Source organism: Lynx canadensis, chromosome B2 (assembly GCF_007474595.2).
Source record: "Lynx canadensis isolate LIC74 chromosome B2, mLynCan4.pri.v2, whole genome shotgun sequence".
NCBI classification, from domain to species: domain Eukaryota; kingdom Metazoa; phylum Chordata; class Mammalia; order Carnivora; family Felidae; genus Lynx; species Lynx canadensis.
The window spans coordinates 75330016-75355054 of NC_044307.1; the positions used below are offsets into that span (position 1 = coordinate 75330016).

The following is a 25039-nucleotide window of genomic DNA, read 5'->3' on the forward strand; positions in this document are numbered from 1 at the left end:
ACATTTTCTAATATGAGACAAGTATATTCTTTTTTTTTTTTTTTTTCAACGTTTATTTATTTTTGGGACAGAGAGAGACAGAGCATGAACGGGGGAGGGGCAGAGAGAGAGGGAGACACAGAATCGGAAACAGGCTCCAGGCTCTGAGCCATCAGCCCAGAGCCTGACGCGGGGCTCGAACTCACGGACCGCGAGATCGTGACCTGGCTGAAGTCGGACGTTTAACCGACTGCGCCACCCAGGCGCCCCAGAGACAAGTATATTCTAAATGTCTTTGTTCTTTATTATAATAATCTAAAAGCTCAATTCAATTTTTCTTACATATATCATCCTTTTAAAATATTTGCTTTGATTCACAAGAATATACATGCTTTTAAAAAAGATCATTTATGATCAGAGAATAATTGAAAAAATAACATTGCAACAATAATGTTAATAATATATAACTAATGTTAACAATACTATTAATAACAATAAGTATCCTTATCTAAACAGACATTCTACCAAAGAAGATACACAAATGGCCAATAGGTACAGGAAAACGTGCTCAACATCACTAATCATCACAGAAATGCAAATCAAAACCATACGAGGTATCACTTTGCACCTGTTAGAAGGGTTATTACCAGACACAAGAAGTAACAAGTGTTGGCAAGGATGTGGAGAAAAGCGAACTCTGGTGCACCACTGGTGGAAAGTAAATTGGTGCGGCCACTATGAAAAAAAAAGTATAGAGATTCTTCAAAAAATTAAAGATAAAACTACCATATGATCCAGCAATTTCTCTTCTGGGTATTTATCTAAAAGGAATGAAATCACTATCTTGAAAAGATTATCTGCAACCCCATGTTCATTGCAATATTATTTACAATTGCCAAGACATGGAAAAAATCTAAAATGTCCATTGATGGATGAATGAATTAAAAAAATGTGATACACACACACACACACACACACACACACACAATGGAATATTATTCAGCCATAAGAAAAGAAGGAAATCCTAATATCTGCGACAACAGAAATGGATCTTGAGGGTATGAGGCTAAGCGAAATAAGTCAGATGGAGAAAGACAAATACTCACTTATATGTGGAATCTAAAACAAAACCAAAACCAAAAAGTCAAATTCATAGAGAACAGATTGGTGGCTCCCAGAGGCTAGGGTTGGGAAGTGGGCAAAAGGCATGAAGGTTTTCAAAAGGTACAAATTTCCAGTTATAAAATAACTAAGTCCTGGGGCATGTGGGTGTTTCAGTCGGTTAAGCATCCAACTTTGCCTCATGTCATGATCTCAAGGTTAGTGAATTCGAGCCCCGCTTCTGGCTCTCTGCTGTCAGCATGGAGCCTGCTTCAGATATTCTGTTCCCCCCTCTCTCTGCCCCTCCCCTGCTTGTGTTCTTTCTCTCTCTCTCCTTCTCAAAATGAATAAACATTTAAAAGTAAATAAACAAACAAATAAATAAGTCCTGCAGATGTCATGTACAGCCTGGTGACATACTGTATTCTGTATCTGGAAGTTGCTAAGAGTAAATTTTAAAAGTTCTTGTCACAAGAAACTGTAACCATACATGGTGATAGATGTTAACTTACTGTGGCAGTCATTTTGCAATATATACATATACCAAATCATTATATTGCACTTTAATAGTGTTACATGTCAATTATATCTCCATTAAAATAATAAACACATATTTAAAATAAATAAATATCCTTGTACATTTGCTTTACATACTTTTACTTGCTCAGGATAAATTTCTACAAATGGAATTGTTGGCTCAAAGAGCCGTAGACTTTTAAGGTTTTTGACACATACTGCCTTCCCAAGAGTTGCACCAGTTTATATTTCCACCATCAATATATGAGTGCTCATCTTCTTATAGCATCGTTAACAGTTGGGATTACTATAGAAAATCTTTGCCAGCTTGATACAGAAAATCAGTTTTTCATTTGCTTTTTAATATGCTTTTTAAAACGTAGTGGTGTTAAACTTTGAAGCATGTTTACTGGCCAACAGTCTTCCTTCTTTTGCGAAAAGTCCGTTCTACCATGTCTGATTTTTGATCTTTTCAATTATCAAGTATAAGATTAGGCTATATTTACCTTATTTTTTAAAAAATCCTAACAAACTTGTTTATTATGGCTGAATGTTCTATGTAAAATATTTACAATGTTATGTTAGAGAACAGCCATTCCAGAGAGGGTATTATGAGAAGAAAAACCTCTTTTTGTCATTGATTTTAAATGACCAGAGGATGAGACCTTATTGTTTTGATCTGAATTTGCTGAATTCAGATTATATAATTAAATGTCCAATTTCTTAACATATTTAACTGGCACATTTTTTCCAGTTAAAAATAATTATAATTAGAATGCATTAAGGTCCAAATCTCTATCTAAAACCAAAATCTCTATCATTTAAAATTATTTTAGATTATTTAGATAAATTACAAGATTTTTAAAATCAAATACTTTTCATAAAATATCTTTAAATAACACATCTGTTAAAAAAAAAAAAAAAAGAAATGAAACGAAAAAAGTTCTCCCCAGGGTCCAGTGTGAAACATTTATTTACATGGTAAGGCTGTAATGGCTACATAATTATTTTCCTTGGCACTGGAATGCAATTTCTATGCCCACAGTGGGGAAAGTATTACATTGTGGGCAAAATGGTAAAAACATAAGGTTAAAAAGGTAAAATAGAAACATATGGGGATAATGTGTCACTAAGGACACTATTTTGGTATGGAGAAATGCACAAAATGATTTCGTTGTTTCTAATCAGAACCCCAATAACTTGCCAAAAGTTTTCTCTAGTCAGAGATTGGGCCCATTTTTCTCAAATCTGTCTTTTTGTTGGCTAAGGCAGTCATACTCTAAAATTCCTATGTGTAAAGAGGTAAACATGCAGATTTTATTTTAGGACAGATTTGCTGGGGTGAAAAATTAGTTATTTAATGCCTCCACTGTGGTGACCCGCTGGGTGGAGTGGGGAATATTCTGTTGTGGACACTCCAGAGCAATTCCACATGCAATACTCTTGGCCTTGACTTAAGTAAGCATCTGCCTCAGATTTCTTGTGCTCCTGACTTTAATTCTGATGCAGCCTAGGCCTTGACCTCTAAATTCTGACTAAGTCAATAGGAGCTCTGACCCTAATTCCAAACTGCTCATTTTGTTTGATAATTTGGATTTAGCACTGTTTGTCTTAAACTGAACTCTGATGCCTATTAATTCTGTGTATTGATTCAAAAGTATGCAATATCAGTCTGTAAAGATGGATATTTCTGTGGGACCCACAAAATCAAAAGATAAGAATATTAAAGAAAGGATAGTTTTTTCAGCAGTGAATGTAGCTTTTTTTTTTTTTTAAGATTTTAAGTAATCTTTACGCCCAATGTGGGGCTTGAACTCACAACCTTAAGATCGAGAGTCAATGCTCTACCAACTGAGCCAGCCAGACGCCCCTAATGTGACTATTTTAGAGACCACTGCAAAATTAACTGGTAAGTGATCCAGTCACTGGTCTACAAAATCTGTCTGCAGCACCAAAAGCACACTATCACTATATATGTATCTTCAAGTTACAGCTATAATAGAGCTATAGTGCTGTAAAATTAGATTCTTTGCTTCCCTTTTGAATTTCTCCAAATATTCACTTCTCATGAATAAATATTCAATAAGAAATTTAAATAAAAAAGAAAGAAAATAAAGTTGAAGTAACGTATAGCAGCATCTTTATCATGAAAATGATACTACAGTAACCATGTGACTAACATCACAAAGGATTTGGGGGAAAGAAAGACTCAACCAATTGCTTTAGTATGCCTCAAAAGGTACAGAGGCTCATTATTTTTAAACACATTATATTCATATAGTTATGTCACAATACAGAATTTAAGCACAGTGAATTTTAAAAGTTACATTTGTAAAGTACAACTCAGTTCAGAGGGTATTTTCACACATAATTACTTGTCCTCAATATAAACTCTATGAATAGACAAACATTAGCATCCTCGTCTTACATTTAAACTCTTCTTAGACCACCTCATTTCCAATAGCATTCAACATCTTATTTCACATTGGCTGTCTTCCTGCTAAGTTCCCGGTTGGCACTTATCACCACTCAGATCTAATGCTTCTTTCAAATACTACATTAGAATACCTCACTCAGGGTCTACAACCTCCTACCTTTCCAGGTTATTCAATTTTCCCCATTATGCCGATTCTTTCATTTTAAACATCCAATTTATTTTTTTTTTAAGTTTACTTATGTTTTAAAGAGAGGGAGACTGAGAATCCCAAGCAGACTCTGCGCTGTCAGTGCAGAGCCCAATGAGGGGCTCAACGTGGAGCTGGAACTCATGAACCCTAAGATCATGACTTAAGTCAAAACCCAGAGTCGGAGGCTTAACAGACTGAGGTGCCACCCAGGTGCCCCCTATTACACACATTCTTTAAACTCATGGGAATATCTGGGCCCTTTTGCCCTATGCATTCTGTATCTTCACTTCCTTCCCTATCCAGCTTACCTTGAATATCATCATTGAATGTGCAATACTGGTTTTGATATTTCTTCAGGAGACGAAATGCATTTATATTGGCAAAATCTTCAAATTGAATAAGGCAATTCATCCCATACCTATGGGACAAAACATTCACTTTAGAAGAGGTTCATGAAATAACATACAAATAAACCTTTGAAATCAGTCTACAGAAAAGATAAAACCTTTTCTTTTAAAGGTTCTATTTTGCTACTTAGTATAAGTATGTAATGCAATGTCTGTTCAGCAAATATTCACTGCATACTTAGTACAGAAAAAGCATTGTGTTGGCACTGTGAAATAATACAAAAATGAGAAAAATAAGGTCCCTATCATCGAAGAATTTAAAATTTAGTAATTTTTAGAAAGTTTTTGAAAAAAATAGAAAGTAACATAAAAGCGATATAAACAAGCAATTATAGATGTTGAGAGGACAGATATTACTTCGGGCTGGAATCACAGACCTGGTAATAAATGAACTGAGTTGTTGTCATTTTTTTTAATGTTTATTTATTTTTGAGAGAGAGAGACAGAGACAGAGTGTGAGCAGGGGAGGGGCAGAGAGAGAGGGAGACACAGAATCTGAAGCAGGCTCCATGCTCTGAGCTGTCAGCACAGAGCCCAACCCGGGGCTTGAACCCACAAACTATGAGATCATGACCTGAGCCGAAGTCAGATACTTAACCAACTGAGCCACCTAGGTGCCCACAAATGAACTGAGCTTTAAGGAACAGAGATGTAGGTTTTTATAAGCCAGGTAAATACCAGAAGCAACATGAGGTGCAAATTGAGAAAGAAAAAAATTTTCAAAAAATAGCAAGAAACCCTATTTGGCTATAATGTGGTGATACATGTATGGGTGTACTAAAAATAAGGTCAGAATTTTATATTGGAAACCTTAAAATTCTAGCCTAGGATTCTGGTTTTTATTCTATATTAATGGCCAAACACTGAAAGGCTTTGAGCTTTGAAGTATATTGGACAGATTTTTACTTCTGATATTAATAGCTTACTTGTCTGGCCCCTTATATGATCATCCACCTGGGTAACCTATCCAAAGCAAGAGGAATTAACATTATTGATAACCCAAGATTCTAAGAGTTGCCAGAGAAAGCCATATAGCCATGCCTTGCCACTACAGTTATATGGTCTCCAACCTTGGCTAGACTCCCACTGCCACCCTACATGTGATTCCTCTTATTTGCTCTTGGTCAGCTTCCACTTCCATTATACCCAGTGGCTATTCCCAAGCTTTCCCAATCCTTTAAAATCTTGACCTCTTCACATGTCTCCCACATCTGGCATAGTGAGGGCATAATACATGATCTCCCTCAACTGTGCCTCCCACCCCAACCCCGACCTCTATCTTTAGCTGTATTCTTCAGGCACCAGTGGACAAGGTATTCCTCCTCCTTTTCAAGGTACCTCACCACAGGTGCCACATTCTCACTCCCTTCTTCTCAGTTAGCTCCCTCCCTTGTACTTATAACTTCTAGAGAAGTTCCATCCTCTCACCTGATTGAGTTTGAATCTCTCATTAAAGGGAAAAAGTTCTCTCTTGACCCCATGTTTTTCCTATTTAATGTGCTTGCAATAGTAGTTTACAGTTCATCTCTTATTTATTTCTCAATCCCCTGGAGTTTCCTATCTACCCTCATTATTCTAGTAAAATTGTTGTTCTCAAGTTAAAATATTTCCTGACTAAATCCAATGAACACTATTATCAATCTTTAATTTACCAGACCTCTTTGCTGCATTGCCACTAATCTGTTTGTCTTTTTTCTTGAAATTCTATTCCCCAGCCTTCTGAAATGTCATACTTTTCTGTGCCTTTTTTCACTTTAAAGTAATATGCATATGTCTGTACATACTTGCTTATTCTTTACAACCATTCTATGAGGCAAGGAGTATTATTATTCTTATCTTACACATGAGAAAAACAGGCACAGCTTGTTGATACTTCCTGGTAATAACAGTCCAATAGCAACGATTAGGGTACTAATCTCTTTATCCAGAAAAAAATGACTCTATTTTAATTACTACAGTTTTTAAATGTCTTTATTTTTTTTTATTTTTAATGTTTATTTTTGAGAGAGAGAGAGAAAGGGCACAAGCAGGGGAGGGGCAGAAGGAAAGAGGGAGACACAGAATCTGAAGCAAGCTCCAGGCTCTGAGCTGTCAGCACAGAGCCCGACGCGGGGCTCGAACTCACAAACTGCGAGATCATGACCTGAGCCAAAGTCGGCGCTTAACAGACTGAGGCACCCAGGCACGCCTAAATATCTCTAATATTTAATAATATTATTTATCTCTCATCTTTCTCTTTATGTATCCACTTGGCTGTGGCAATGGTTTAAAAACACAGGCTTTAGAGTGCTCTTAGGGTGTAATCTTGTTCTCCACACTCATTCTGTATTCTTAACTGTGCTGTGCCTCTGTAGCTCTACTAGAATAAACGAGAATAATGAGAATAAAATATTATCATAACGTTGTTATCAGGATTAAGTGGTAAATGCAAGTTCTTGATGTGTGAAGACAGGTACATGAGTGCCCTATAATCTGAAATAATATTCACTTAACAGGAACAATAGAAGCCACAGATAGTGGGTATCTTCAAGTGCCTAAGAGAAAATAACTGTCATCCTAGAACAGAATATCTATCGAAGCCATTCTTCAAAAGGTTGAATTATGCATCAACTATATTTCAATAAAAAAAGAAATGTAAGTAAGAAAAATTCTTTTTAAGTAAGGTTGAAACAAAGACATCTTTAGATAAATAAAAACCAAAAGACTTCAACTAAAGGAACTTTTCATGGGTAGAAAGAAAATAATCCCACAAAAAAGTTTATGATATAATAAAACAGTAAAATATAGTAACAATAAACTTTTATCCATATAAAATAGTAAAGAGGAATAAAGCATGACACATTGAGGAGGCTGGGAAAATTTTTCCTCAAATGGCAACAATAAAGCAGAACAAATCCTTCAAAATCATCATTTCAGTACTCTGGAAATCAACTAAAGGCAAAAGGAGCAAAAATTTAAAAGTAACATGTGGGAGTGGGGTCAAATCTTGAAAGGAACATACAATTTTTAGGCTCCTTATATATATGATGCCATTCTAGGAAACTCTTTAGCTAGCTTTCTTAAAAATTACTAAGATGTTTTTAAGAACGGACAAAAGCATTTCTATGGTTATAAACTACTACTTTTCTTTTACAACCTTAGCAAAGAAGCAAACTTTGTGGTAGCAACGGATTATCCCAAACACAAATATCAGTTGATAATCATCTGGCGTTTATATAGGCTCCTTCCCCACTTCTCTGGTTTCTACACAGGCCTTTAGAAAGTAAAGGCTGCATGCTTTTAGACAGTGCCCTCCCTCATACAGTCTGCCCCTGATGTGTCATGTACAGATGGCTAGCAGCATTAGATGATCTGTCATTATGTTCAGAAGCAGCAGAACCTTGTGGTCTCCATATGTGAGGAGGAATCAGAGCCTTTTCGGTTCTATTCCCGGATCTACTACTTACTTGGGTTCTGCGGTTTTGGACTTGTTACAATTTCTCTGTGGTTAAAATGAAATCCCCACAATATGGTTTGCCTTCAGTGTTTAGGACACAATGTGGTCAGGCTTTATGTTTATAATATTTTCTAACTATAATCTACCAGTTATAGGTAGTAAAATCCTACACAAGATACTTTATCATTTACAAAAGTTTATTTTAGAATTATCCTCTGGAGAATACTGTATATCTGTTTTATTTTCATGATTCTTCTGTACCTGGTAGTTAACTTTGATTTGACTCTTAAAGATTTAGAGAGAGAGAGATCCTGGACTCATCTTGTGATACAGCATCCTGCATCATATAATGAAAGAAAACCATGTAAGAGATATTTTGTTCCACATTGAACCAACCTTGTCACTACGAAATTATAAGTAGTGGAACACAAAGAAGCTAGCCAACTCAATTCTACATAACTATGAAAAGAACCTACTATTTTATGATCAAAGTATCACATAAAATAGTGGGTGTAAATGGTTTCAAAAGTTGACAGAAATACCACCCATAAAATTAACCTGTAAAAACTGGTGGCACTGTTTTCTCTGGTAGCACCGTTAAATCACAGAAAATTTCAATACAGTGACTAATCATTACATCTAACAGTGAGTGGCAGGCACTGTGCTCCACTCTTTATGTGCATTATGTCATTCAATTCTCTCGGCAATGAGGAAGGTAGATGTGACCCATTTTACAGATGAAGAAACTGAAGCTCAGAGAGATTAAGGGCCATAGCAGAGTGCATACTGCTAATAAGTGGTAGGGTCTGGGCTGAACTGCAGGGCCCATAGTTTTAACTACTATATGTACCAGCTCTCATAGAGCACCAATGTCATGATTGACTCAATGAAGTGAACGGTGTATTTATTAGTAAAAAGACTGCATTGATAAAATAAAGGAGTTATAATTTTATAAAACTAGCATTGATGTATAAAAACATCATTTGTACATATTCAATATACTAGGTATTTTTATTATAGAAAGTATATAAACAGATATTGGTGAAAACAATTAGATTTTCTTTGATTATAAACTATTAAGAATTCACTGTAATCATGTCAACCAAGCACATTTTGATTTTCCCTGAGAGATATAGTAACATGTGGTTCTTTTAGGACTTACATACATGGCACTATGCAGTATTTAAGATCTAAAACACTTTAGTTCTGATTGGCACCTTAGATCTAATTTTTTACAAATCATTCACTTTTACTAGTGTCACTGAGGTCTGACAGTGCTCAAAGAATTAAACAGCAAATAGGACTCATGGATCTTGTGCTTAACATGCTCACAGTCATGGGGCGCCTGGGTGGCACTCGGTTAATCATCTGACTTCAGCTCAGGTCATGATCTCACAGTTTGTGACTCCCAGCCTCATGTCAGGCTCTGTGCAGGCAGCTTGGAGCCTGGAGCCTGTTTCAGATTCTGTTTCCCTCTCTCTTTGCCCCTCCCCACCCCCCCCTCTCTCTCTCAAACATAAACATTAAAAAAATAAATAAAATAAATAAAAAATTAAAAAAAATAAAATGCTCACAGTCTCATTGGGAAGACAAAGGAAAAAAGCAAAAATTTAAAGGTTCAGGTTAAAGGGAAAATCAGGGGCACACAAAGAGATCACTATAGGATTTAGGGAAGACAATATGAATTAGAGGAAGCTTAAGTTGGGCCCTTGGCTAAGATTTAAATGAGGTAAAGAGCTGGGTGGGGAATAAAATCATAGAGACCTCAAAGTTTGTGCTAGAGGACACTGAGCACACGGGTTTGAGGAACCTCAGAAGATCAGGACTGGTCACTGAGTTTCAGATTATGAATACTCTAGAATTCTAGGATAAGTAATTTTAAATTCATGAGGCTCTCCCTGGACATTTAATGCTTCCTTGTAGGAACTGAGAACAGAAAATTGTTCACTCTCTTGTTTGTTCATTTTGTTTAATGTTTATTTGTTTATTTTGCACACGCAAGAGAGAACTAGGGGAGAGCAGGTGAGGGACAGAGAAAGTCAGGGATACTGAACCACACAGGCGCTCCTCCCTTGTTAGTTCATTGTGATATGGCTCCATTTCCTACTACTTTACTTCTTCATCATTGTGTAACACTTAGATATTCCTCTCATTTCTTTAATCACCCCTTCTATTATATATTGCTGACACTTCTTAATTATCCTCTGTGAGAGTGGAGGTTATAAAGATTCAGCAATAATCATCCATTCTTTCTTTTGCCTCTATAATCTTCCCCTTATCAAGTTTACCTATTCTTAGGGACTCATTAATCAACTTTAGACAAATGACTTCTAAATCTCATCTCTGTTGCTGATCTTTCAAAGAAGTTCCAACTCTCTGTTGCCAAAATGATAGTAAGAAAGACTTGGAGAAATGCCATATTACGGATCTTTTTTTTTTTTTTTCTTTAAATGAGAAATAACTGTTCAAGATGTTTTTATATATTGTCATTCTTGCTCTGTAATGGATTTCTGTAAAAATGTCTATAGTATCCAAAAAACCCACAACTCTTTTATATCTAGGACAACCAAAAGTCACACGCAAAATTGAGTCATTTTGTTTAGATGTTGACTGCTTCTCAGGAAAATAGCAGCTTGTGAGATTGTGAGTTCCTTAAAATTCAACAAATTCAAAAGTTGCATTTATAACTAAAATCTCCACTTAGTATATTTTGCTAAAAAGCATTTTAAAAGATACTTCTTGCCTCTAGAATCAGTGCACTCTTTTCCTTTAAGATTTAACTTAATACATAAATCTAAAACTTCTGAAAATTCTGTTTGATTGTTTGTTTTTTTTTTTTTACAAAATTTATTATCCAAATTTCCTATTTCTATCATTGGTACCACCAAAGGCAAAGAACTATAGGCATTTTCCGTTTTGCCTTCCACCTTCCATCCCAGTGGTCAAGTTCTATTAAGCCTTCTTCTTTTATAAAATTGTTACGCTTTCTATTGTAAGTGCCTCAACTCAAGTTTGGGCTCTTTGGATCACATCAATGCAACAGTATCACAATCTCCTGATTAATCTCCTTGCTTTTGTTTCCTTTCCCACTGAAGTAATTTACATGCTAAAAAATTTTTTGTCATGGTATTTTAAATAGGTACTGTGTGATGGGATCTCATCTAACCTAATCTCTGCTATTCTCAAAAAGAAATCTTATCCTTCCTTTCTTCCCTTATTTATTAATTTATCAAATAACATACCGAGTGCCTACTAGGGGCTGAAATTATTCTAAGTGCTGTTGACACATCCCTGTTGTCACAAAATTTATAATCTTGTGGAGGATACAGTAAATAGGAGATTACAATGCAGTGTGGTAAGCTCTATAATGGAGGAAATTTAAGGTGCCAAAATGCAGAGCAGGGGCACCTATCTAGTATTAAGGGGATTAGGAGAGGCTTTATTGAGGAAGCTAAAGCCTGAAGGATGAGTAGGAATTTACCAAGTTAACAAAAAGGGGAAGAATTTGTGAGGCAGAAAGAACATACTCTAAGGCCCAGGGCTAAATAAGTCAATGTCATGTTCCAGGAACTGAAATAAATTAAATATGACTGAATCATAGTGTTTACAGGGAAAGAGACAAGAATTAAGGCTAGAGAGGTAAGCAGGGTCAGATTAAACAGGGCCTCTAACCGGTATATTTGACGTAAGATTGGGACGTTAAACAGGAGCGTGACATGATAATTTCCACTTTAGACCCACTTTGGTGGTCAGGTTGAAAAACGGTTATCAGAGGGGCAGGACTAGAGCAGGAGGCTTACTTAAGAGGCTGCTGCAAAACCCCAGCCTTGCACCCAGAAACGAGAATGGGGACAGGGACAAGTCGATGGATCTGATAAATATTTATGATAGAATTAACAGTATCAGGTGAAGAGAAGCAGCTGATGAAAAAGAAAAAAATCAAGAATGAATTCCAAATTTATAGCTTGGGACAACTTGGTAAAGAATGGATTATATTAAAAAATAGGAAACCTCAGGAGAAGCAGCAGGTTCAATAAGGAAGATTCTGAGTTCAGCTTTGGATAACTGCTTTTGAGCAACCACAGAGATATGCAAGCAAAGGAAGTTGTCATAAAAAATTAAGATGTAGGACTTAAGTATTTTAGAGTTTGAACAGCTGCGGGGGAAGATAAGGCCCATGATACCGCCATGAGTCTCAAGTGATGTGGTACTAAAGGCCATTAGAAATGAAGATCTTAAGAACAAGAAAGTCCAACGTACAAGAAAAATCATCAACATGAAAGTTAAAGGAGGCTGAGAACAAGACTTTAAAAACAGGCAATAATTTGGGGACAGTGGTTAAGAAACTGGGAGAAGATATGGGGCGCCTGGGTGGCTCAGTCAGTTAAGTGTCCGACTTCGGCTCATGTCATGATCTCGCAGTTCCTGAGTTCAAGCCCTGCGTCAGGCTCTGTGCTGACAGCTCGGAGCCTGGAGCCTGCTTCTGATTCTGTGTCTCCCTCTCTCTCTCTGCCCCTCCCCAGCTTGCTCTCTCTCTTTCTCTCTCTCAAAAATGAATAAACATTAAAAATTTTTTAAAAAGAAAAAAAAAACTGGGAGAAGATAGAGATATGATAAACCTGATTGACATAAACATCAAAGAAGCTTGTTGGGGGCGGGAAGCTTACATAAGGATGGAAGACTGGTAGTGTGAAGAAAGGGACAGAGGAGAGAAGACACTGATTTCATCTCCCAACCCTAAACATTGTGTGAACCAGTGACCATTACTGTTTGAAAGCACTACACGAAAAGTGGATGTCTGTTTTTTTTTTTTTTTTTTAAGGTTTTAGTTTTAGCCAATCTCTATACCCAATGTAGGGCTCAAACTTACAAACCCAAGATTAAGAGTCACCTGCTCCACCAACTGAGCCAGCCAGGTGGCTGTCTTAATGAGTCTTAAATGGAAAATGGAAGTTAAATGAACTTAAAGTGGAACTTAAAAAGTGGAAGTCTTATGACAGACATGTTGACATAAAGCAAGAAGGTCAAGGGAACATTCAGGGAGAAAGTGAGGACATCAGAGAGCCTTTTATTAAGGAATAGATTTCCACAGACAGTGGAAAGGTTTGAGAGGGAGGGGAGTATTGGAAGTTTGGTTTAGTGGGGCTGAAACACAAAGCATGAAGTATGAAAAGGCACATGCGTTGTGAAAAAATATATAGAAATGAACAAATGACATGTTATTTTTACATTTTAACAATTTACATTTTAATAGGAGACCAATTATAGCAATGATGTGAAGGAAGATTTTCTAAGAATTATGTCCAGAGGCCACGGATGGACTGCAAAGGTGGAGTGTGGACAGATGGGTATATGGGAGGAGTTATAAGGTTGGTCCTCAATTGTCTCTCCAATTTGAGGGCAGCAGGGATACAGGCTGAAATGCTCAGGACAGTTTGGGCTCTAACGGACCAACCTGTGCTTCTACAGACCACTGTACTGTGATCTTCCACTTCTAGTCTGCATCATTTCTTTGGGTCAGAATGCCTTCATATAAAGGATGCAGAAACTTAGAAAATGTTTTTATAAACTCCATCCGCAAATTTACCACAGACAATTAAAGGTCTCCTCAAATGCAGGTTCCAGTAAATACCTTATCCCCAGCCTCAATCATGTCATTTATTTCTGCAGTTTGAATCACTAAATCGGTCTATGTCTCCTTCTCAATTTAGTCTAAATCAAACTGTTTATTTCTAACTTGCACAAAACACTAGGGATCAAGTTCTGAGCAAGAGAATTGTAGGTTACTTTGCTTAGAGTCCTAAGATTTTCAAACTAGAAAGATCCTTAGACACAATTTAGCAACAGATAATGCCCAGGAATGCTGAATGATACCCAAGATCACAGGAACAGACACATCAGTGCATACTGCCACCTAAGAGAAAAGACAGAAAAGCCAAGTACATGGTACTTACGACGCTAATAGACAGTAAAATCCACTAGAAATCTAGTAAATCTACTAAAATCAGTTCCATTGTTTTAAAGTTCTATCTTGTACTTATCTTCTTCCCTCTTTCTTAACCAGCAAAAATAGATTTAAACAAATATTTTGTGAATAAGAGCTAGATCCAAATACTGACTTGGATTGATATTCTCATTCTTACTATTCTCAAGAATGAGTATCAGCCTCAAAGGGTTTTTCTTAAAATGTCATCATTGTGATATATAAAAAGCATTACTGTAGGTTTTAAACATAATCTTCCAAGTGGCATTCCAAAAGTACTGTGAACATTAATGGCAATTATTGTTCAGAGTTCCAGGGTATTACTTGGAAAGAGATAATACTCAGATCTAGCTTCATTTAAAAAAAATCAATCACATTATTCTATAATGAAACCTCAAAATCAAAGTAAAAACAAAAAAAAAAGACTTTGCATATGTAAGTACTTAAAATAAAAACACTGAAAAATGGTACACATCCTTGTGCCACTGAATAACAAAAATCCATGCATATTATTCAAGAAAAATCTGAGAACTGTACACTTATAAATAGAGGAAGGCACAAATTCAAAAGAAATTACAAATCTGGAGTCTCTGGCACAATCATCTGAATGAATGTCGAAGTCTGAACACTCACCATCTTCCATAACTAGAGTCCACCTACCAGTAATGTGTCCTAAAGTTAAGTCTTTATAATTCCATATTAGTGGTATTTCCTATGGGAGTATTATTGCCTAACAACAATAAAAATACCAAACTATCGTGTTCCCTGCTATATTAATAGGCTCTTTTCTTCCCTGGGGGCCTCAAGAACTAAGCCATCATATGTCCCAGTGGTACTGAAGGTCTTTTAAACACAAACTGGTTTAAAACTATTTCTACTGACATCTGTATGGGTACATTTACCTGCATGTCAAAGCCTTTTTTCCTTTAAAACACCTCAATAATTGGTTGAATTGGTTTAACACAACATACTAAATTTAGAATCCCCACTTAATTATGAACAATTCTTAGTAACAAAATATGATGTACTCCTAGAATTGTTTTTACTTCCTTTTGCAATAAACCATTTTTAAATGATACCTTTTTTAGTTAACAAGTACACTGATATTTCAGTCTCAATTTTCAACAGTGCAACTCTGTCTCTGACCAACTGACTGACATATTTCCAAAATCTGATTAACAAAGCTATCTTTGTGTTACAAGGGTAATTTTAGGTAGTTTACTGAATGTACTACTATATGGGTATGTGGAAATATAATTTAAGATCTGTAAACAAATCATTTTATTCTGGTATCACTGAGAAAGAAAAGCCAAGACAATTTCTGTGCCTAAAATAATACTTACTGAAAAGAACACTTAAAATGAAGTTAATAATCCAATGGGCTTAGACTCTAACTACCTGGATTTAAGTTCTGCCTTTTCACTTATAAACTGAATCTTTTAAGTCAAATTCTCAGTCTTTCCACTACCCTTCTGAGAACTTCTTTGGCAATTCTAAATCTATAAAAAGAATTGGAAAAATATACCCAACAGAGGTCAAATTAACAACTCAGGCCACCCACTAGTACGTAAAATACTCAGATTTTGAAAAAATCCGACTCTGTTACCAATATGATTCGTGAGAGTGAGAAGATAACACTCTGACAATTTTACTCTCACTTCTTATATCTTGACTTTTTGATATTAGCCATCCTGTCAGGTGCGAGGTGATTATTTCATTGTGGTTTGGTGTGCATTTGCCCGATGATGAGTGATACTGACCACCTTCTTCATGTGTCTGTTGGCCATCTGGATATCTTCTTTGGAAAAATGCTTGTTCAGGTCTCTGCCCATTTTTTAATAGAATTGTTTGTTTTGGTGTTGTGTAAGTTCTTTATATATTTTGGATATTAGCCTCTTCTCAAATATATCATTTGCAAATATCTTCTCCCATTCATGTGAATAACTTTTAGATATGCACCTATTGTTTCACTACTAAATACCTACATTTATATTTTGATAAAATATTTTAATCATAGAGAAGAGCATTAGAGAATAATATTAGCTAACATGTAAGTGCTCCCTACACAATTTTGTGAAATGTTAACATTTATTTCAGACCAAAAAAGGGCCACATATCACTGAAACCTGTTCTGCCCCTACTTGATCCCACCTCCTTCAGGTGACCACTCTCTCAAATTCGGTGCTTATCATTTCCATGCATACTATACTTTTTACTACAAATGTATGACATGAAAAGAAAACCTGGTATTGTTTTTGAGCTTTATATACATGAATAGCTGTATATTAATCTGATGGTGTTGAATGGTATCTGATTCTTAGGAAATGCCACTTTAGTACCATTATTAACAGCTCAGGGTGAGTAGACTGAACTGTCTCCTTTTGCAATTTTTTCCTCAATTCTGTAATTCTTAGATATATTAATGTGGACATGTGAAAAAGTAGTTCATTCCATTTTTATGTACTGTACAATGCTGTATACTATAAATATGGCACAATTTATCAATTCTCCTGTTGATGGACATTTAAATTGCTTTCAGTTTTTCACTACTGCAAACAACGCTGCTCTGAAAATTTCTGGGCATGTCTCCTTATGAATGAATTTCCCTGGGATGCAAATGCCATACAGTAGGCTATGGCAATCCTAATTACACACCAAAGTGTTTTATGAATTTACACTCTTGAAAGCAATGTACATATTCATCCACAGCCTCACAAACATTTAGCATTGTCAGATTTAAACATTTTTGCCAATCTGATGGATGTGACATGATACCTGACGTCTATGAAATGGCAATAAGGTGCTGAGCAGCCATGGAAACATGCTGCTTGGACTGACCTTCAAGAAAGAACTTGCCTAAGGATGCAGTTGGACAGCTGCCTCCAGCCACAATAGTTTAAGATCAGATGCAGCATTCCATCCACAGCCATACTCTTCCCAGGGAGTCCCCAGTCAATTATTGAGCACAGCAGTAATACTAAGGCCAGGTCATTTATACTCAAGGTGAACTCATGTAACAAGCAATCTTGGCTCTGGAGTTCCCCATTAGGTTGGCTGAGACTTTGTCAGATACATATTATAGTCAGAGGTTCTCTCTGCCCGATTTGCTTCCCAGATATGCATTATGGTATGAAGGCTTTTCCTGTCCAATCCTCCCTCCTTGTTAATGCTTCACAAGCATTACCCCTAATATAGTTCTCACACTTCAATGCCAAGTCAGGAACTACTTCATAGAAACTGATATGGTGTATAGATTAGAGCTCAAACCTGTACAGAATCAAACTGTTTCCAAGTTGGGCAGGTTATTTAATTACCCTATACCTCAGTTTCCTCATCTCTGAAGTGGGAATAATAATACTATCTGCCTTAAAGGTTTGAGGGAATTAAATTAACATAAGCCCTTGGAACAACCTCTGGCACATAATAAGCACTCAATAAATATCAGTTTGGGTGTATCTGGGTGGCTCGGTCAGTTAAGTGTCCGACTTCGGCTCAGGTCATGATCTCACGGTTCCTGAGTCTGAGCCTGACATTGAGCTCTGTGCTGACAGCTCAGAGCCTGGTGCCTGCTTAAGATTCTGCCTCCCTCTCTCTCTCTGTCCCTCCCCTGCTCATGCTCGGTCTCTCCTCTCTCTCAAAAGTAAATAAACATTGGGGCGCCTGGGTGGCTCAGTCGGTTGAGCATCCGACTTCAGCCCAGGTCATGATCTCGCGGTCCGTGGGTTCGAGCCCCGCATCGGGCTCTGTGCTGACAGCTCGGAGCCCGGAGCCTGTTTCAGATTCTGTGTCTCCCTCTCTCTCTGACCCTCCCCTGTTCATGCTCTCTCTCTGTCTCAAAAATAAATAAACATTAAAAAAAATTTTTTTAAGTAAATAAACATTTAAAAAAATAATAAATAAATATCAGTTTTTATTTGTCCGGTGTGATTTCCTTATTTGTCACCAGAGTTGTGATTAAGCTGGGGGATATTTGAAACCATAACTGAGTACACAATGACCTGGGAATATTTATTGGTCCTTTCCTTAGATATGTGTGTGTGTGTTTAGGTAAGTGTTATTGTAGCACGTGGGTAAAGGTAGGGTGATCTCAAAATACTCAGTGATAACAAATAGTTCTAGTCTTATTGTCTTTATCAATGATAAATCTGTATTCTAGAACTTGTTCCTCTAGCATTTGGGTTTTGATTTTTTTTTCCTCATAATAAATTACATATACAGGTAATGCTAAGGAATGCTAACTCTTATGAGGCTTTGATTAAATGCCTTTTCTATCATAAAGTGCAGTATACATTTGGATTTTATAGTCTACAAATCTTGGGACGGTTCGATTAGTTTCCTTTAAGGGTGATATTAAGAATCGATCAAATGATACATTAAAATTTCATGAGATAACGCAGAAGTCAGAGCTAGTATTCTTTTTTAAATTGATTTTGTTCCCTGAAATTATTTTCCCAGAAATGTCCACCAGTTTCTCCTTAATAATTTTTCTAAAATCTAGAGTAATTATACCCCAAATTAATCTATCTGTGAAGAAAGATCAAGAAAGAAGCTCAGTAACCAATGCATCTTTCCTATACCCTTCCCCCCCCAAAGACCAGGTTAATGAGAATTTGGAAGAGCATTAGGTCTTTAAGAATGACCCAAACATTTATTGTAATTAGATTCTGTTCCCTATCTTCTGTTTTAAAACTAGGAATTTGGCCAAATATAAACTTCTAGAATAAGTAGATGCTTATAAAAATAAAAGTCTTAACTTTGTGAAATATATTTTCTGTCTCATTCCAAACTTCTGTATTCCTTCAGAGCAAGAAAAATAACCTCTATATTATTCCAAAACCCCATGTGAAATGTATACCCAGAGGTCTGGGCCTACAGATCTCTGTAATGAATTTGTGAAAATAGATCATATATCCCATTCTTTAATCCACCCAATGGAAAAAACACCAGGATTGTATATTAGAAAATAGTGCAGGAGCAAGTGATGGGAAGAGAAAAAAAATTTGTAAAATCTTGTTAGTAAAATAAGTGCTATTATCATCCTTCAGTTGACTTGTATGATAAATTCCTACTGGGTTTTCTAAGACATATATACTATTAAAATATATTTCTTATCAGACTGTATCTGCTTTTACATATTATAGTATAACTTATCTTCTAAATCACCACTCTTCATTTCTCTTTTAATTGTTACCTGATCTCCAGAACAGATCAGGTTCCAGGTTTCTGGGTAAATGAGCAATGATCGAAACCCCTCTTCTCTCTAAAATTCCTTCAAAATTAAAAAAAAATAGCTTGATCTTTATGCAGGACAAATCTTATTAATCATTAAACTTTCTTCTGAGTAAAGCAATCACCACTCTGGTTAGTGACTAGAAACATCTAAGAAACTGGGTTTCTCAGAACCATGTGCTACAGCAAGATAACTGGGATTTTCCAAACATAGCAGTCCTTGACCAAGTGATTTTGAGAAACACTAGACAAAACAAGACAGGTCTTCAATCAGCATTTGAGAACTCAGAACTCTAACATACTATTGTGAACTGATAATCTCTAAGAGGCTGCATAATATGTGAACTTATCATTCTTATTTAACTAGAAAATACCAGTTCATAGCCCAAAAAGTGTTGAAAAGAATACTGAAAGACCAAGCATGAGCAACTCTTAAGATACGGTTAGGAAAATCCCCGAGCTGTTTAACAGTTTATGATAAAGATCAAAATCTGTAAGAGGTAATTATTATTCTATACTGGTAAATAGAAGAAGGATGTCATTTTTTGGAGGGGGAAATTATTTTTTTTTATTTACTTACTTATTTATTTACTAAATGTTTGTTTATTTATTTATTTTGAGGGGGGCTGCAGAGAAACAGAGAGAGAGAAAATCCCAAGCAGGCTTCACGTTCAGCTCACAACTGCAAGATCATGACCTGAGTCAGTATTAAGAGTCCAATGCTTAGAACACCGGGGGGTGGCTCAGTTGTTAAACGATCACTTCAGCTCAGGTCATGAGTTCATGGCTTGTGGGTTCAAGCCCCACTTCAGGCTCTGTGCTGACAGCTCAGGGCCTGGAACCTGCTTCAGATTCTGTGTCTCTGCTCTCTCTGCCCCACTCTCACTAATGCTCTGGCTCTCTCTCAAAAATGAATAAACATTAAAAAAAATTTTAAGTAAGTCAAATATAGTTTATAGACATGGTGTCATGAATTCACCCCCTCTTCTGTTCTGAGGGCTGGTCCTATCAGTTCACAAGAGAAGAGGTGCACAGCAGCTGAGCAGGAAGAAGGGGAATGTGGCCACAACGGAGTCACATGGAGGCTGCCAAGGGGGTTCGTGAAAGCTGGCAAAGCTTAAATCATAAGCATATGTGGAGTAAAGAAGTCCCTGCTCCTCCTTCTCATATGCGCTGTATTAGTCACTTTGTTTTCCCATAAGTTGATAACAGTAACATTTTGTGGATTCTGTGGTATCTGGGAAAAAGGAGAAAGGTTTATATTTTCAAATCCCCAGTTAAGAAGGAATTTTTCAATAGAGGAGATTACAGATTTGGAGTGATGCTCCTTATAAGCAAAACATCAACCAAGGGACATTCCAAATTCTCTACATACTAAGCAATGTAAAGACAATATGGAGTGTATAGGAGGTTATGACTTCAAGGAAAAGGTTTCAATTTCATAATCAGAATGTAAGACAGTAGGGACAACATTTAAAAATGTAGCCATCATTAAACCAACTCATCGAGACAGACTAAAGGACCTTAAAGATATGAATATGAAGGTATCCTTGATACTCCACCACCAAATAAACAAACAAACCCACAAAAATCTCCTTTGAAACCATGGCATAGAAAAGTCTTAACACTGTCATGAAATCCTAACAAAGAGAAGGGTTTTTTTTCCTGAAACATATGCTACCTTACATGTCACATTACTGTATGTTAAATTTTAAAAGGTACCAATTTCAAATGTCATAGAAGATAATTTGTATCCAAGCACAATATTCTAGGCCTTAACACAGAAGTATGTGACAGATTTTTAAAAGCCATCTGAAATAGGAGAAAGTGAAACAAAGGATATCAGCATTAAAGTTGGAAAGACTTCCATATTATGCTTTCAAATAATCCTATGGTTCTATATACCAGGGAAGCTGGGCTTGCTGTGGTTAGGGATAATTGGAAATGCAATCAGCTACTGGTTCTGACTGGTTCCCAAAATGTGAGGATTAGATTCACACAACTAAAGCCAAGATGAAGTTTTCCTTTAATACTGAGGCCATGCATATCATGTATTTATAAATCTCTATTGTTTTAGCATGCATATACTTAGCATATCTATTGTTATATGCAAACAATATTGATTTAGTATGCATATACTTAGCATATCTTTAGCCATATGCAAATGTTTTATATATCTATATATGTTTTATATGCCTATAATTCTATACATCTAGAATTTACATTCACATTCATATATCCGTTTATAGAATTCAACTATTAGCTCCATGGAATCAAGGCAAACACTGCAATATTAGTTTCTAAAATGAGAGTTTCAAATGATCTCTTTTAAGAAAATACATAAAATAAGGTTTTGATATTCCTATGAGCAAATCTTTTGCAAAAATACAGTTAAATATATTGACTAGATATATTATAGAGAAATGCTATTTTTTCTAGCTCAGATTCACAAGAGCCTTGGTTTAAAGACTGCTTTCCAAGTTTTCCACTGTTATCAATTTTTAACAAAATATTTAAAAAGTTACAAAACAATCAAACGTCTCAATGCAAAACATATTTTCAACAAAAGACCCTAAAAAGTCAAGTCTTATTCTGTGACCAGAAACAACATTCCATGACTGGAAAGAAGTTTTTCTTCTATGGTGAAGTATTTTTTATCTAAAAAAAGATAGAGGTTGGTTTTCCCTTAAACTCTTTAAATAAAATTATATTAATAGATGCAGATGATTGATTTTATGGTGCCAAATCAGGTAAAAGGACTACCAGTTTTGAAAGAAGATTCTGTCTGCCAACAACAAGAATGTGTTTCATGTTATGTGTTAAGAAATGGAAGTTACATGACACCATCTCTGCGGCTTCAGTTAAGCCTTATTCCACGGAAGCTTTTTTCCCCCTTTTTTAAAAAAAGCTTTTATTTAAATTCCAGCTAGTTAGCATCCAGTGTAATATTACTTTCAGGTGTACAGGACAGTGATTCTGCCAGTGCTTACAAACTGTGCCCACAAGTGTGCCTTACCGACCATACTTGGTTAAGCGTCTGCTAACCTTTTATGTCAAGAACCCTATTTTGATAATGAAAAAAGGTAAGCTTTCAACTGCAATTTTTTAATGCTTGCCTTGGCTGATTCACTGCTGTGTTGGACACTGTTAATCCCTATTTCCTGAAACTCTTATCATTTAGCCTGCTACCCCTCCATCATCGGGCTCTTTCCCTCTGCTGGGCTGATACCCAATAATCTGCTAACACTGAAATATGGAAAAGGAGTATAGAAAATTATTACGCTTACTACCTGACTTTTACATTTCAAATTTTCCTATAGTATTGATAAGTGTATGTGTCCATGGTTATGTTAAAAAGGAGAATAGATGGAAAGTGTATTTTTATTAATTTCTTGATTATAGAAGTTCTATCACTAATAACAAACTGCAACAGGGAAAGAGACTAATAACATATGCTATATTTCTCTAGTTCTATGATAAACTGTTAAAGATTTTTAGACTAAATGCCAGCACATTAAGTCTTAACACAGCCATCTGTTTTGAAATAAACTTAATCCCACCTCAAACAAATACTTAAGAGATGAATGATAGCATTCCTTTATAAGAAAATATAGCAATAAACATTCTCTCAAGGGTAGCTTTTAATATATTTTGGGAACTACATAATTAAAATAAGCAAGCCACTTAGATATCCATTAAATTGTCATTTATAAACAGAATATTTATATTCTCATATTTATTCACTGTAAGAGAAAAGATGTGTAATGCTAACCACTTCACTATCATAACTGTTTTCTTTAATTTTTTGTTTAACTTACATTACAGTTGGTTAGTATATAGTGCAACAATGCTTTCAGGAGTAGATTCCTTAATGCCCCTTACCCATTTAGCCCAGCCCCCCTCTCACAACCCCTCCATAACTTTTTTACAGCCTGTGAAATTCAATGGCTTTGAATCTGAGCTCTCAGCTCTCACTTTACTCAGAATCAGCCAATAATCCTACATTTGTAGGAAATACACCTGAAAAGCAATGTTCACATGCCCACCACAAATATGTGGACTCTGCATCATAGATAATCACAGGTCGAGGAAGAACAGAGGTTCAGTTAGGCTTCTGGCAGAACAGTGCAAACACTATGGAGTATAAGGTAACACAACATGGGGAAAGGATTCATATAGGACGTGCTAAGGCAAGATCATAGCTTGCACTGTCAAACTAAAACTGAGAACAAAAATAAAATTCGTGGGGTGCACAATCGGTTGGCTCAATCAGTTGAGCATCCAACTTCGGCTCAGGTCATGATCTCACGGTTTGTGAGTTCGAGCCCCACATCGGGTGCTGCACCAAAGCACAGAGCCACTTTGGGTCCTTTGTCCCCCGCCCCCCTTCCCCATGCCACTAACTCTCTCTCCCTCTCAAAAATAAACAAACATTTTAAAAAATCAAATTTGTAATGTGACTCTGTGCAGCAAATCTCATCTTCTTGGATCTCCTGCCATCGGCATCCCAGACTTCAAAATCTAGGGTTAAGGTTTCGGTCTGACAAGCAAATAGCTTGGAAGCTGACACTCCAGTCATCACAGCAAGAAAAACACTGAACCAACTCAAAATTAACAACTCATGGACCAATCACACTGCCCACGGAACTGAAGGGACAAATTGGCAAATACAGGTAATCACGGGAGCACACGGCCAGGAAGCAGCCCTGCCACTGGAGCCAATATCTGTGCCAATGTGTCAACTGTAATTGATGAATGGCTGGGGGCCCAGTGAAGGCTAACTTGAGAGTTAAAAGCTCCTAGGGGGCCCACTCTTAGAGGAGGACCCCTCACAGTTTTACCCTTCAGAAACCTCACCAGGTTCTCACGATGAAGATCAGAGAAAAATTCCCTTATGCTTACAGCAGAAGGAAGAGAAAAGAAACCATTTTGAAATACTCCCAGTTTCCAGTCTTCTTAAAAAGGCCCCACTAGCCTTCCAAATGGGGGAAGAAAAATACCCATCTTAGGTTCACTAAAGACTGAGACCTAAACATAGGACTGCAGCAGGCCTCCTCTTCCCCCCACAGTTTATTAACACACCAATGGTGCCTAGTATGATAGGAGATTACAGATTTAAAAAACAAAAACAAAAAAACAAAAAAACCCACAAGCCTCAGACTCTAAGAAGTATGTAGGAAAATCCAAAGATAACAAGGGAGACAAAAACAAGGACACTCAGAAAATTTTGCCTCTAACACCACAGCTATAGCAAACAGTATACCCAACCTAAGTCCTAGCCACAGAACAAAAACCCTCACACTAAATACCTGTCTTCTCTATTTAGTTCCTTTTACAGCATACATCATATCCAGCTTTCAACAAAAAAATGCTAAGCATGCTAAACGGCAAAAAATACAGTCTGAAAAGACAAAACAAGCATCAGATCTAGATTCAGATAAGATAAAGATTTTGGAATAATCAAACCAGGAATTTAAAATGACTATGGTTAATATGCTAAAAGACCCAACAGAAAAAGTGGACAACCTACAAGAACATATGGGTAATGTAGCAAAGCAATGGAAACTCTAAGAGAATCAGAGATGTTAAAAATCAAAATCATAGTAACAAATTAATATTGCATTTGATAGGCTCATTACTAAACTAGATATAAGAGGAAAAGATTAGTAATCTCAAAGATATGTCAATAGAAACTTTTTTTAAATTTTTTTAATCTTCATTTATTTTTGAGAGAGAGAGACAGAGTGTGAATGGGGGGGGG

At 36.3% G+C, this 25039-nt stretch overlaps 1 protein-coding gene across 1 annotated transcript in view; it reads right to left on the minus strand.

Annotated features, from left to right (window-relative positions):
* ME1 (malic enzyme 1) overlaps nucleotides 1–25039 on the minus strand; it is a 194282-nt gene that overhangs the window by 45412 nt on the left and 123831 nt on the right. The window contains exon 7 of the mRNA XM_030315911.1: nucleotides 4532–4641. Coding sequence (XP_030171771.1) covers nucleotides 4532–4641 — 110 coding nt within the window. The remainder of the gene's footprint in view (nucleotides 1–4531; nucleotides 4642–25039) is intronic.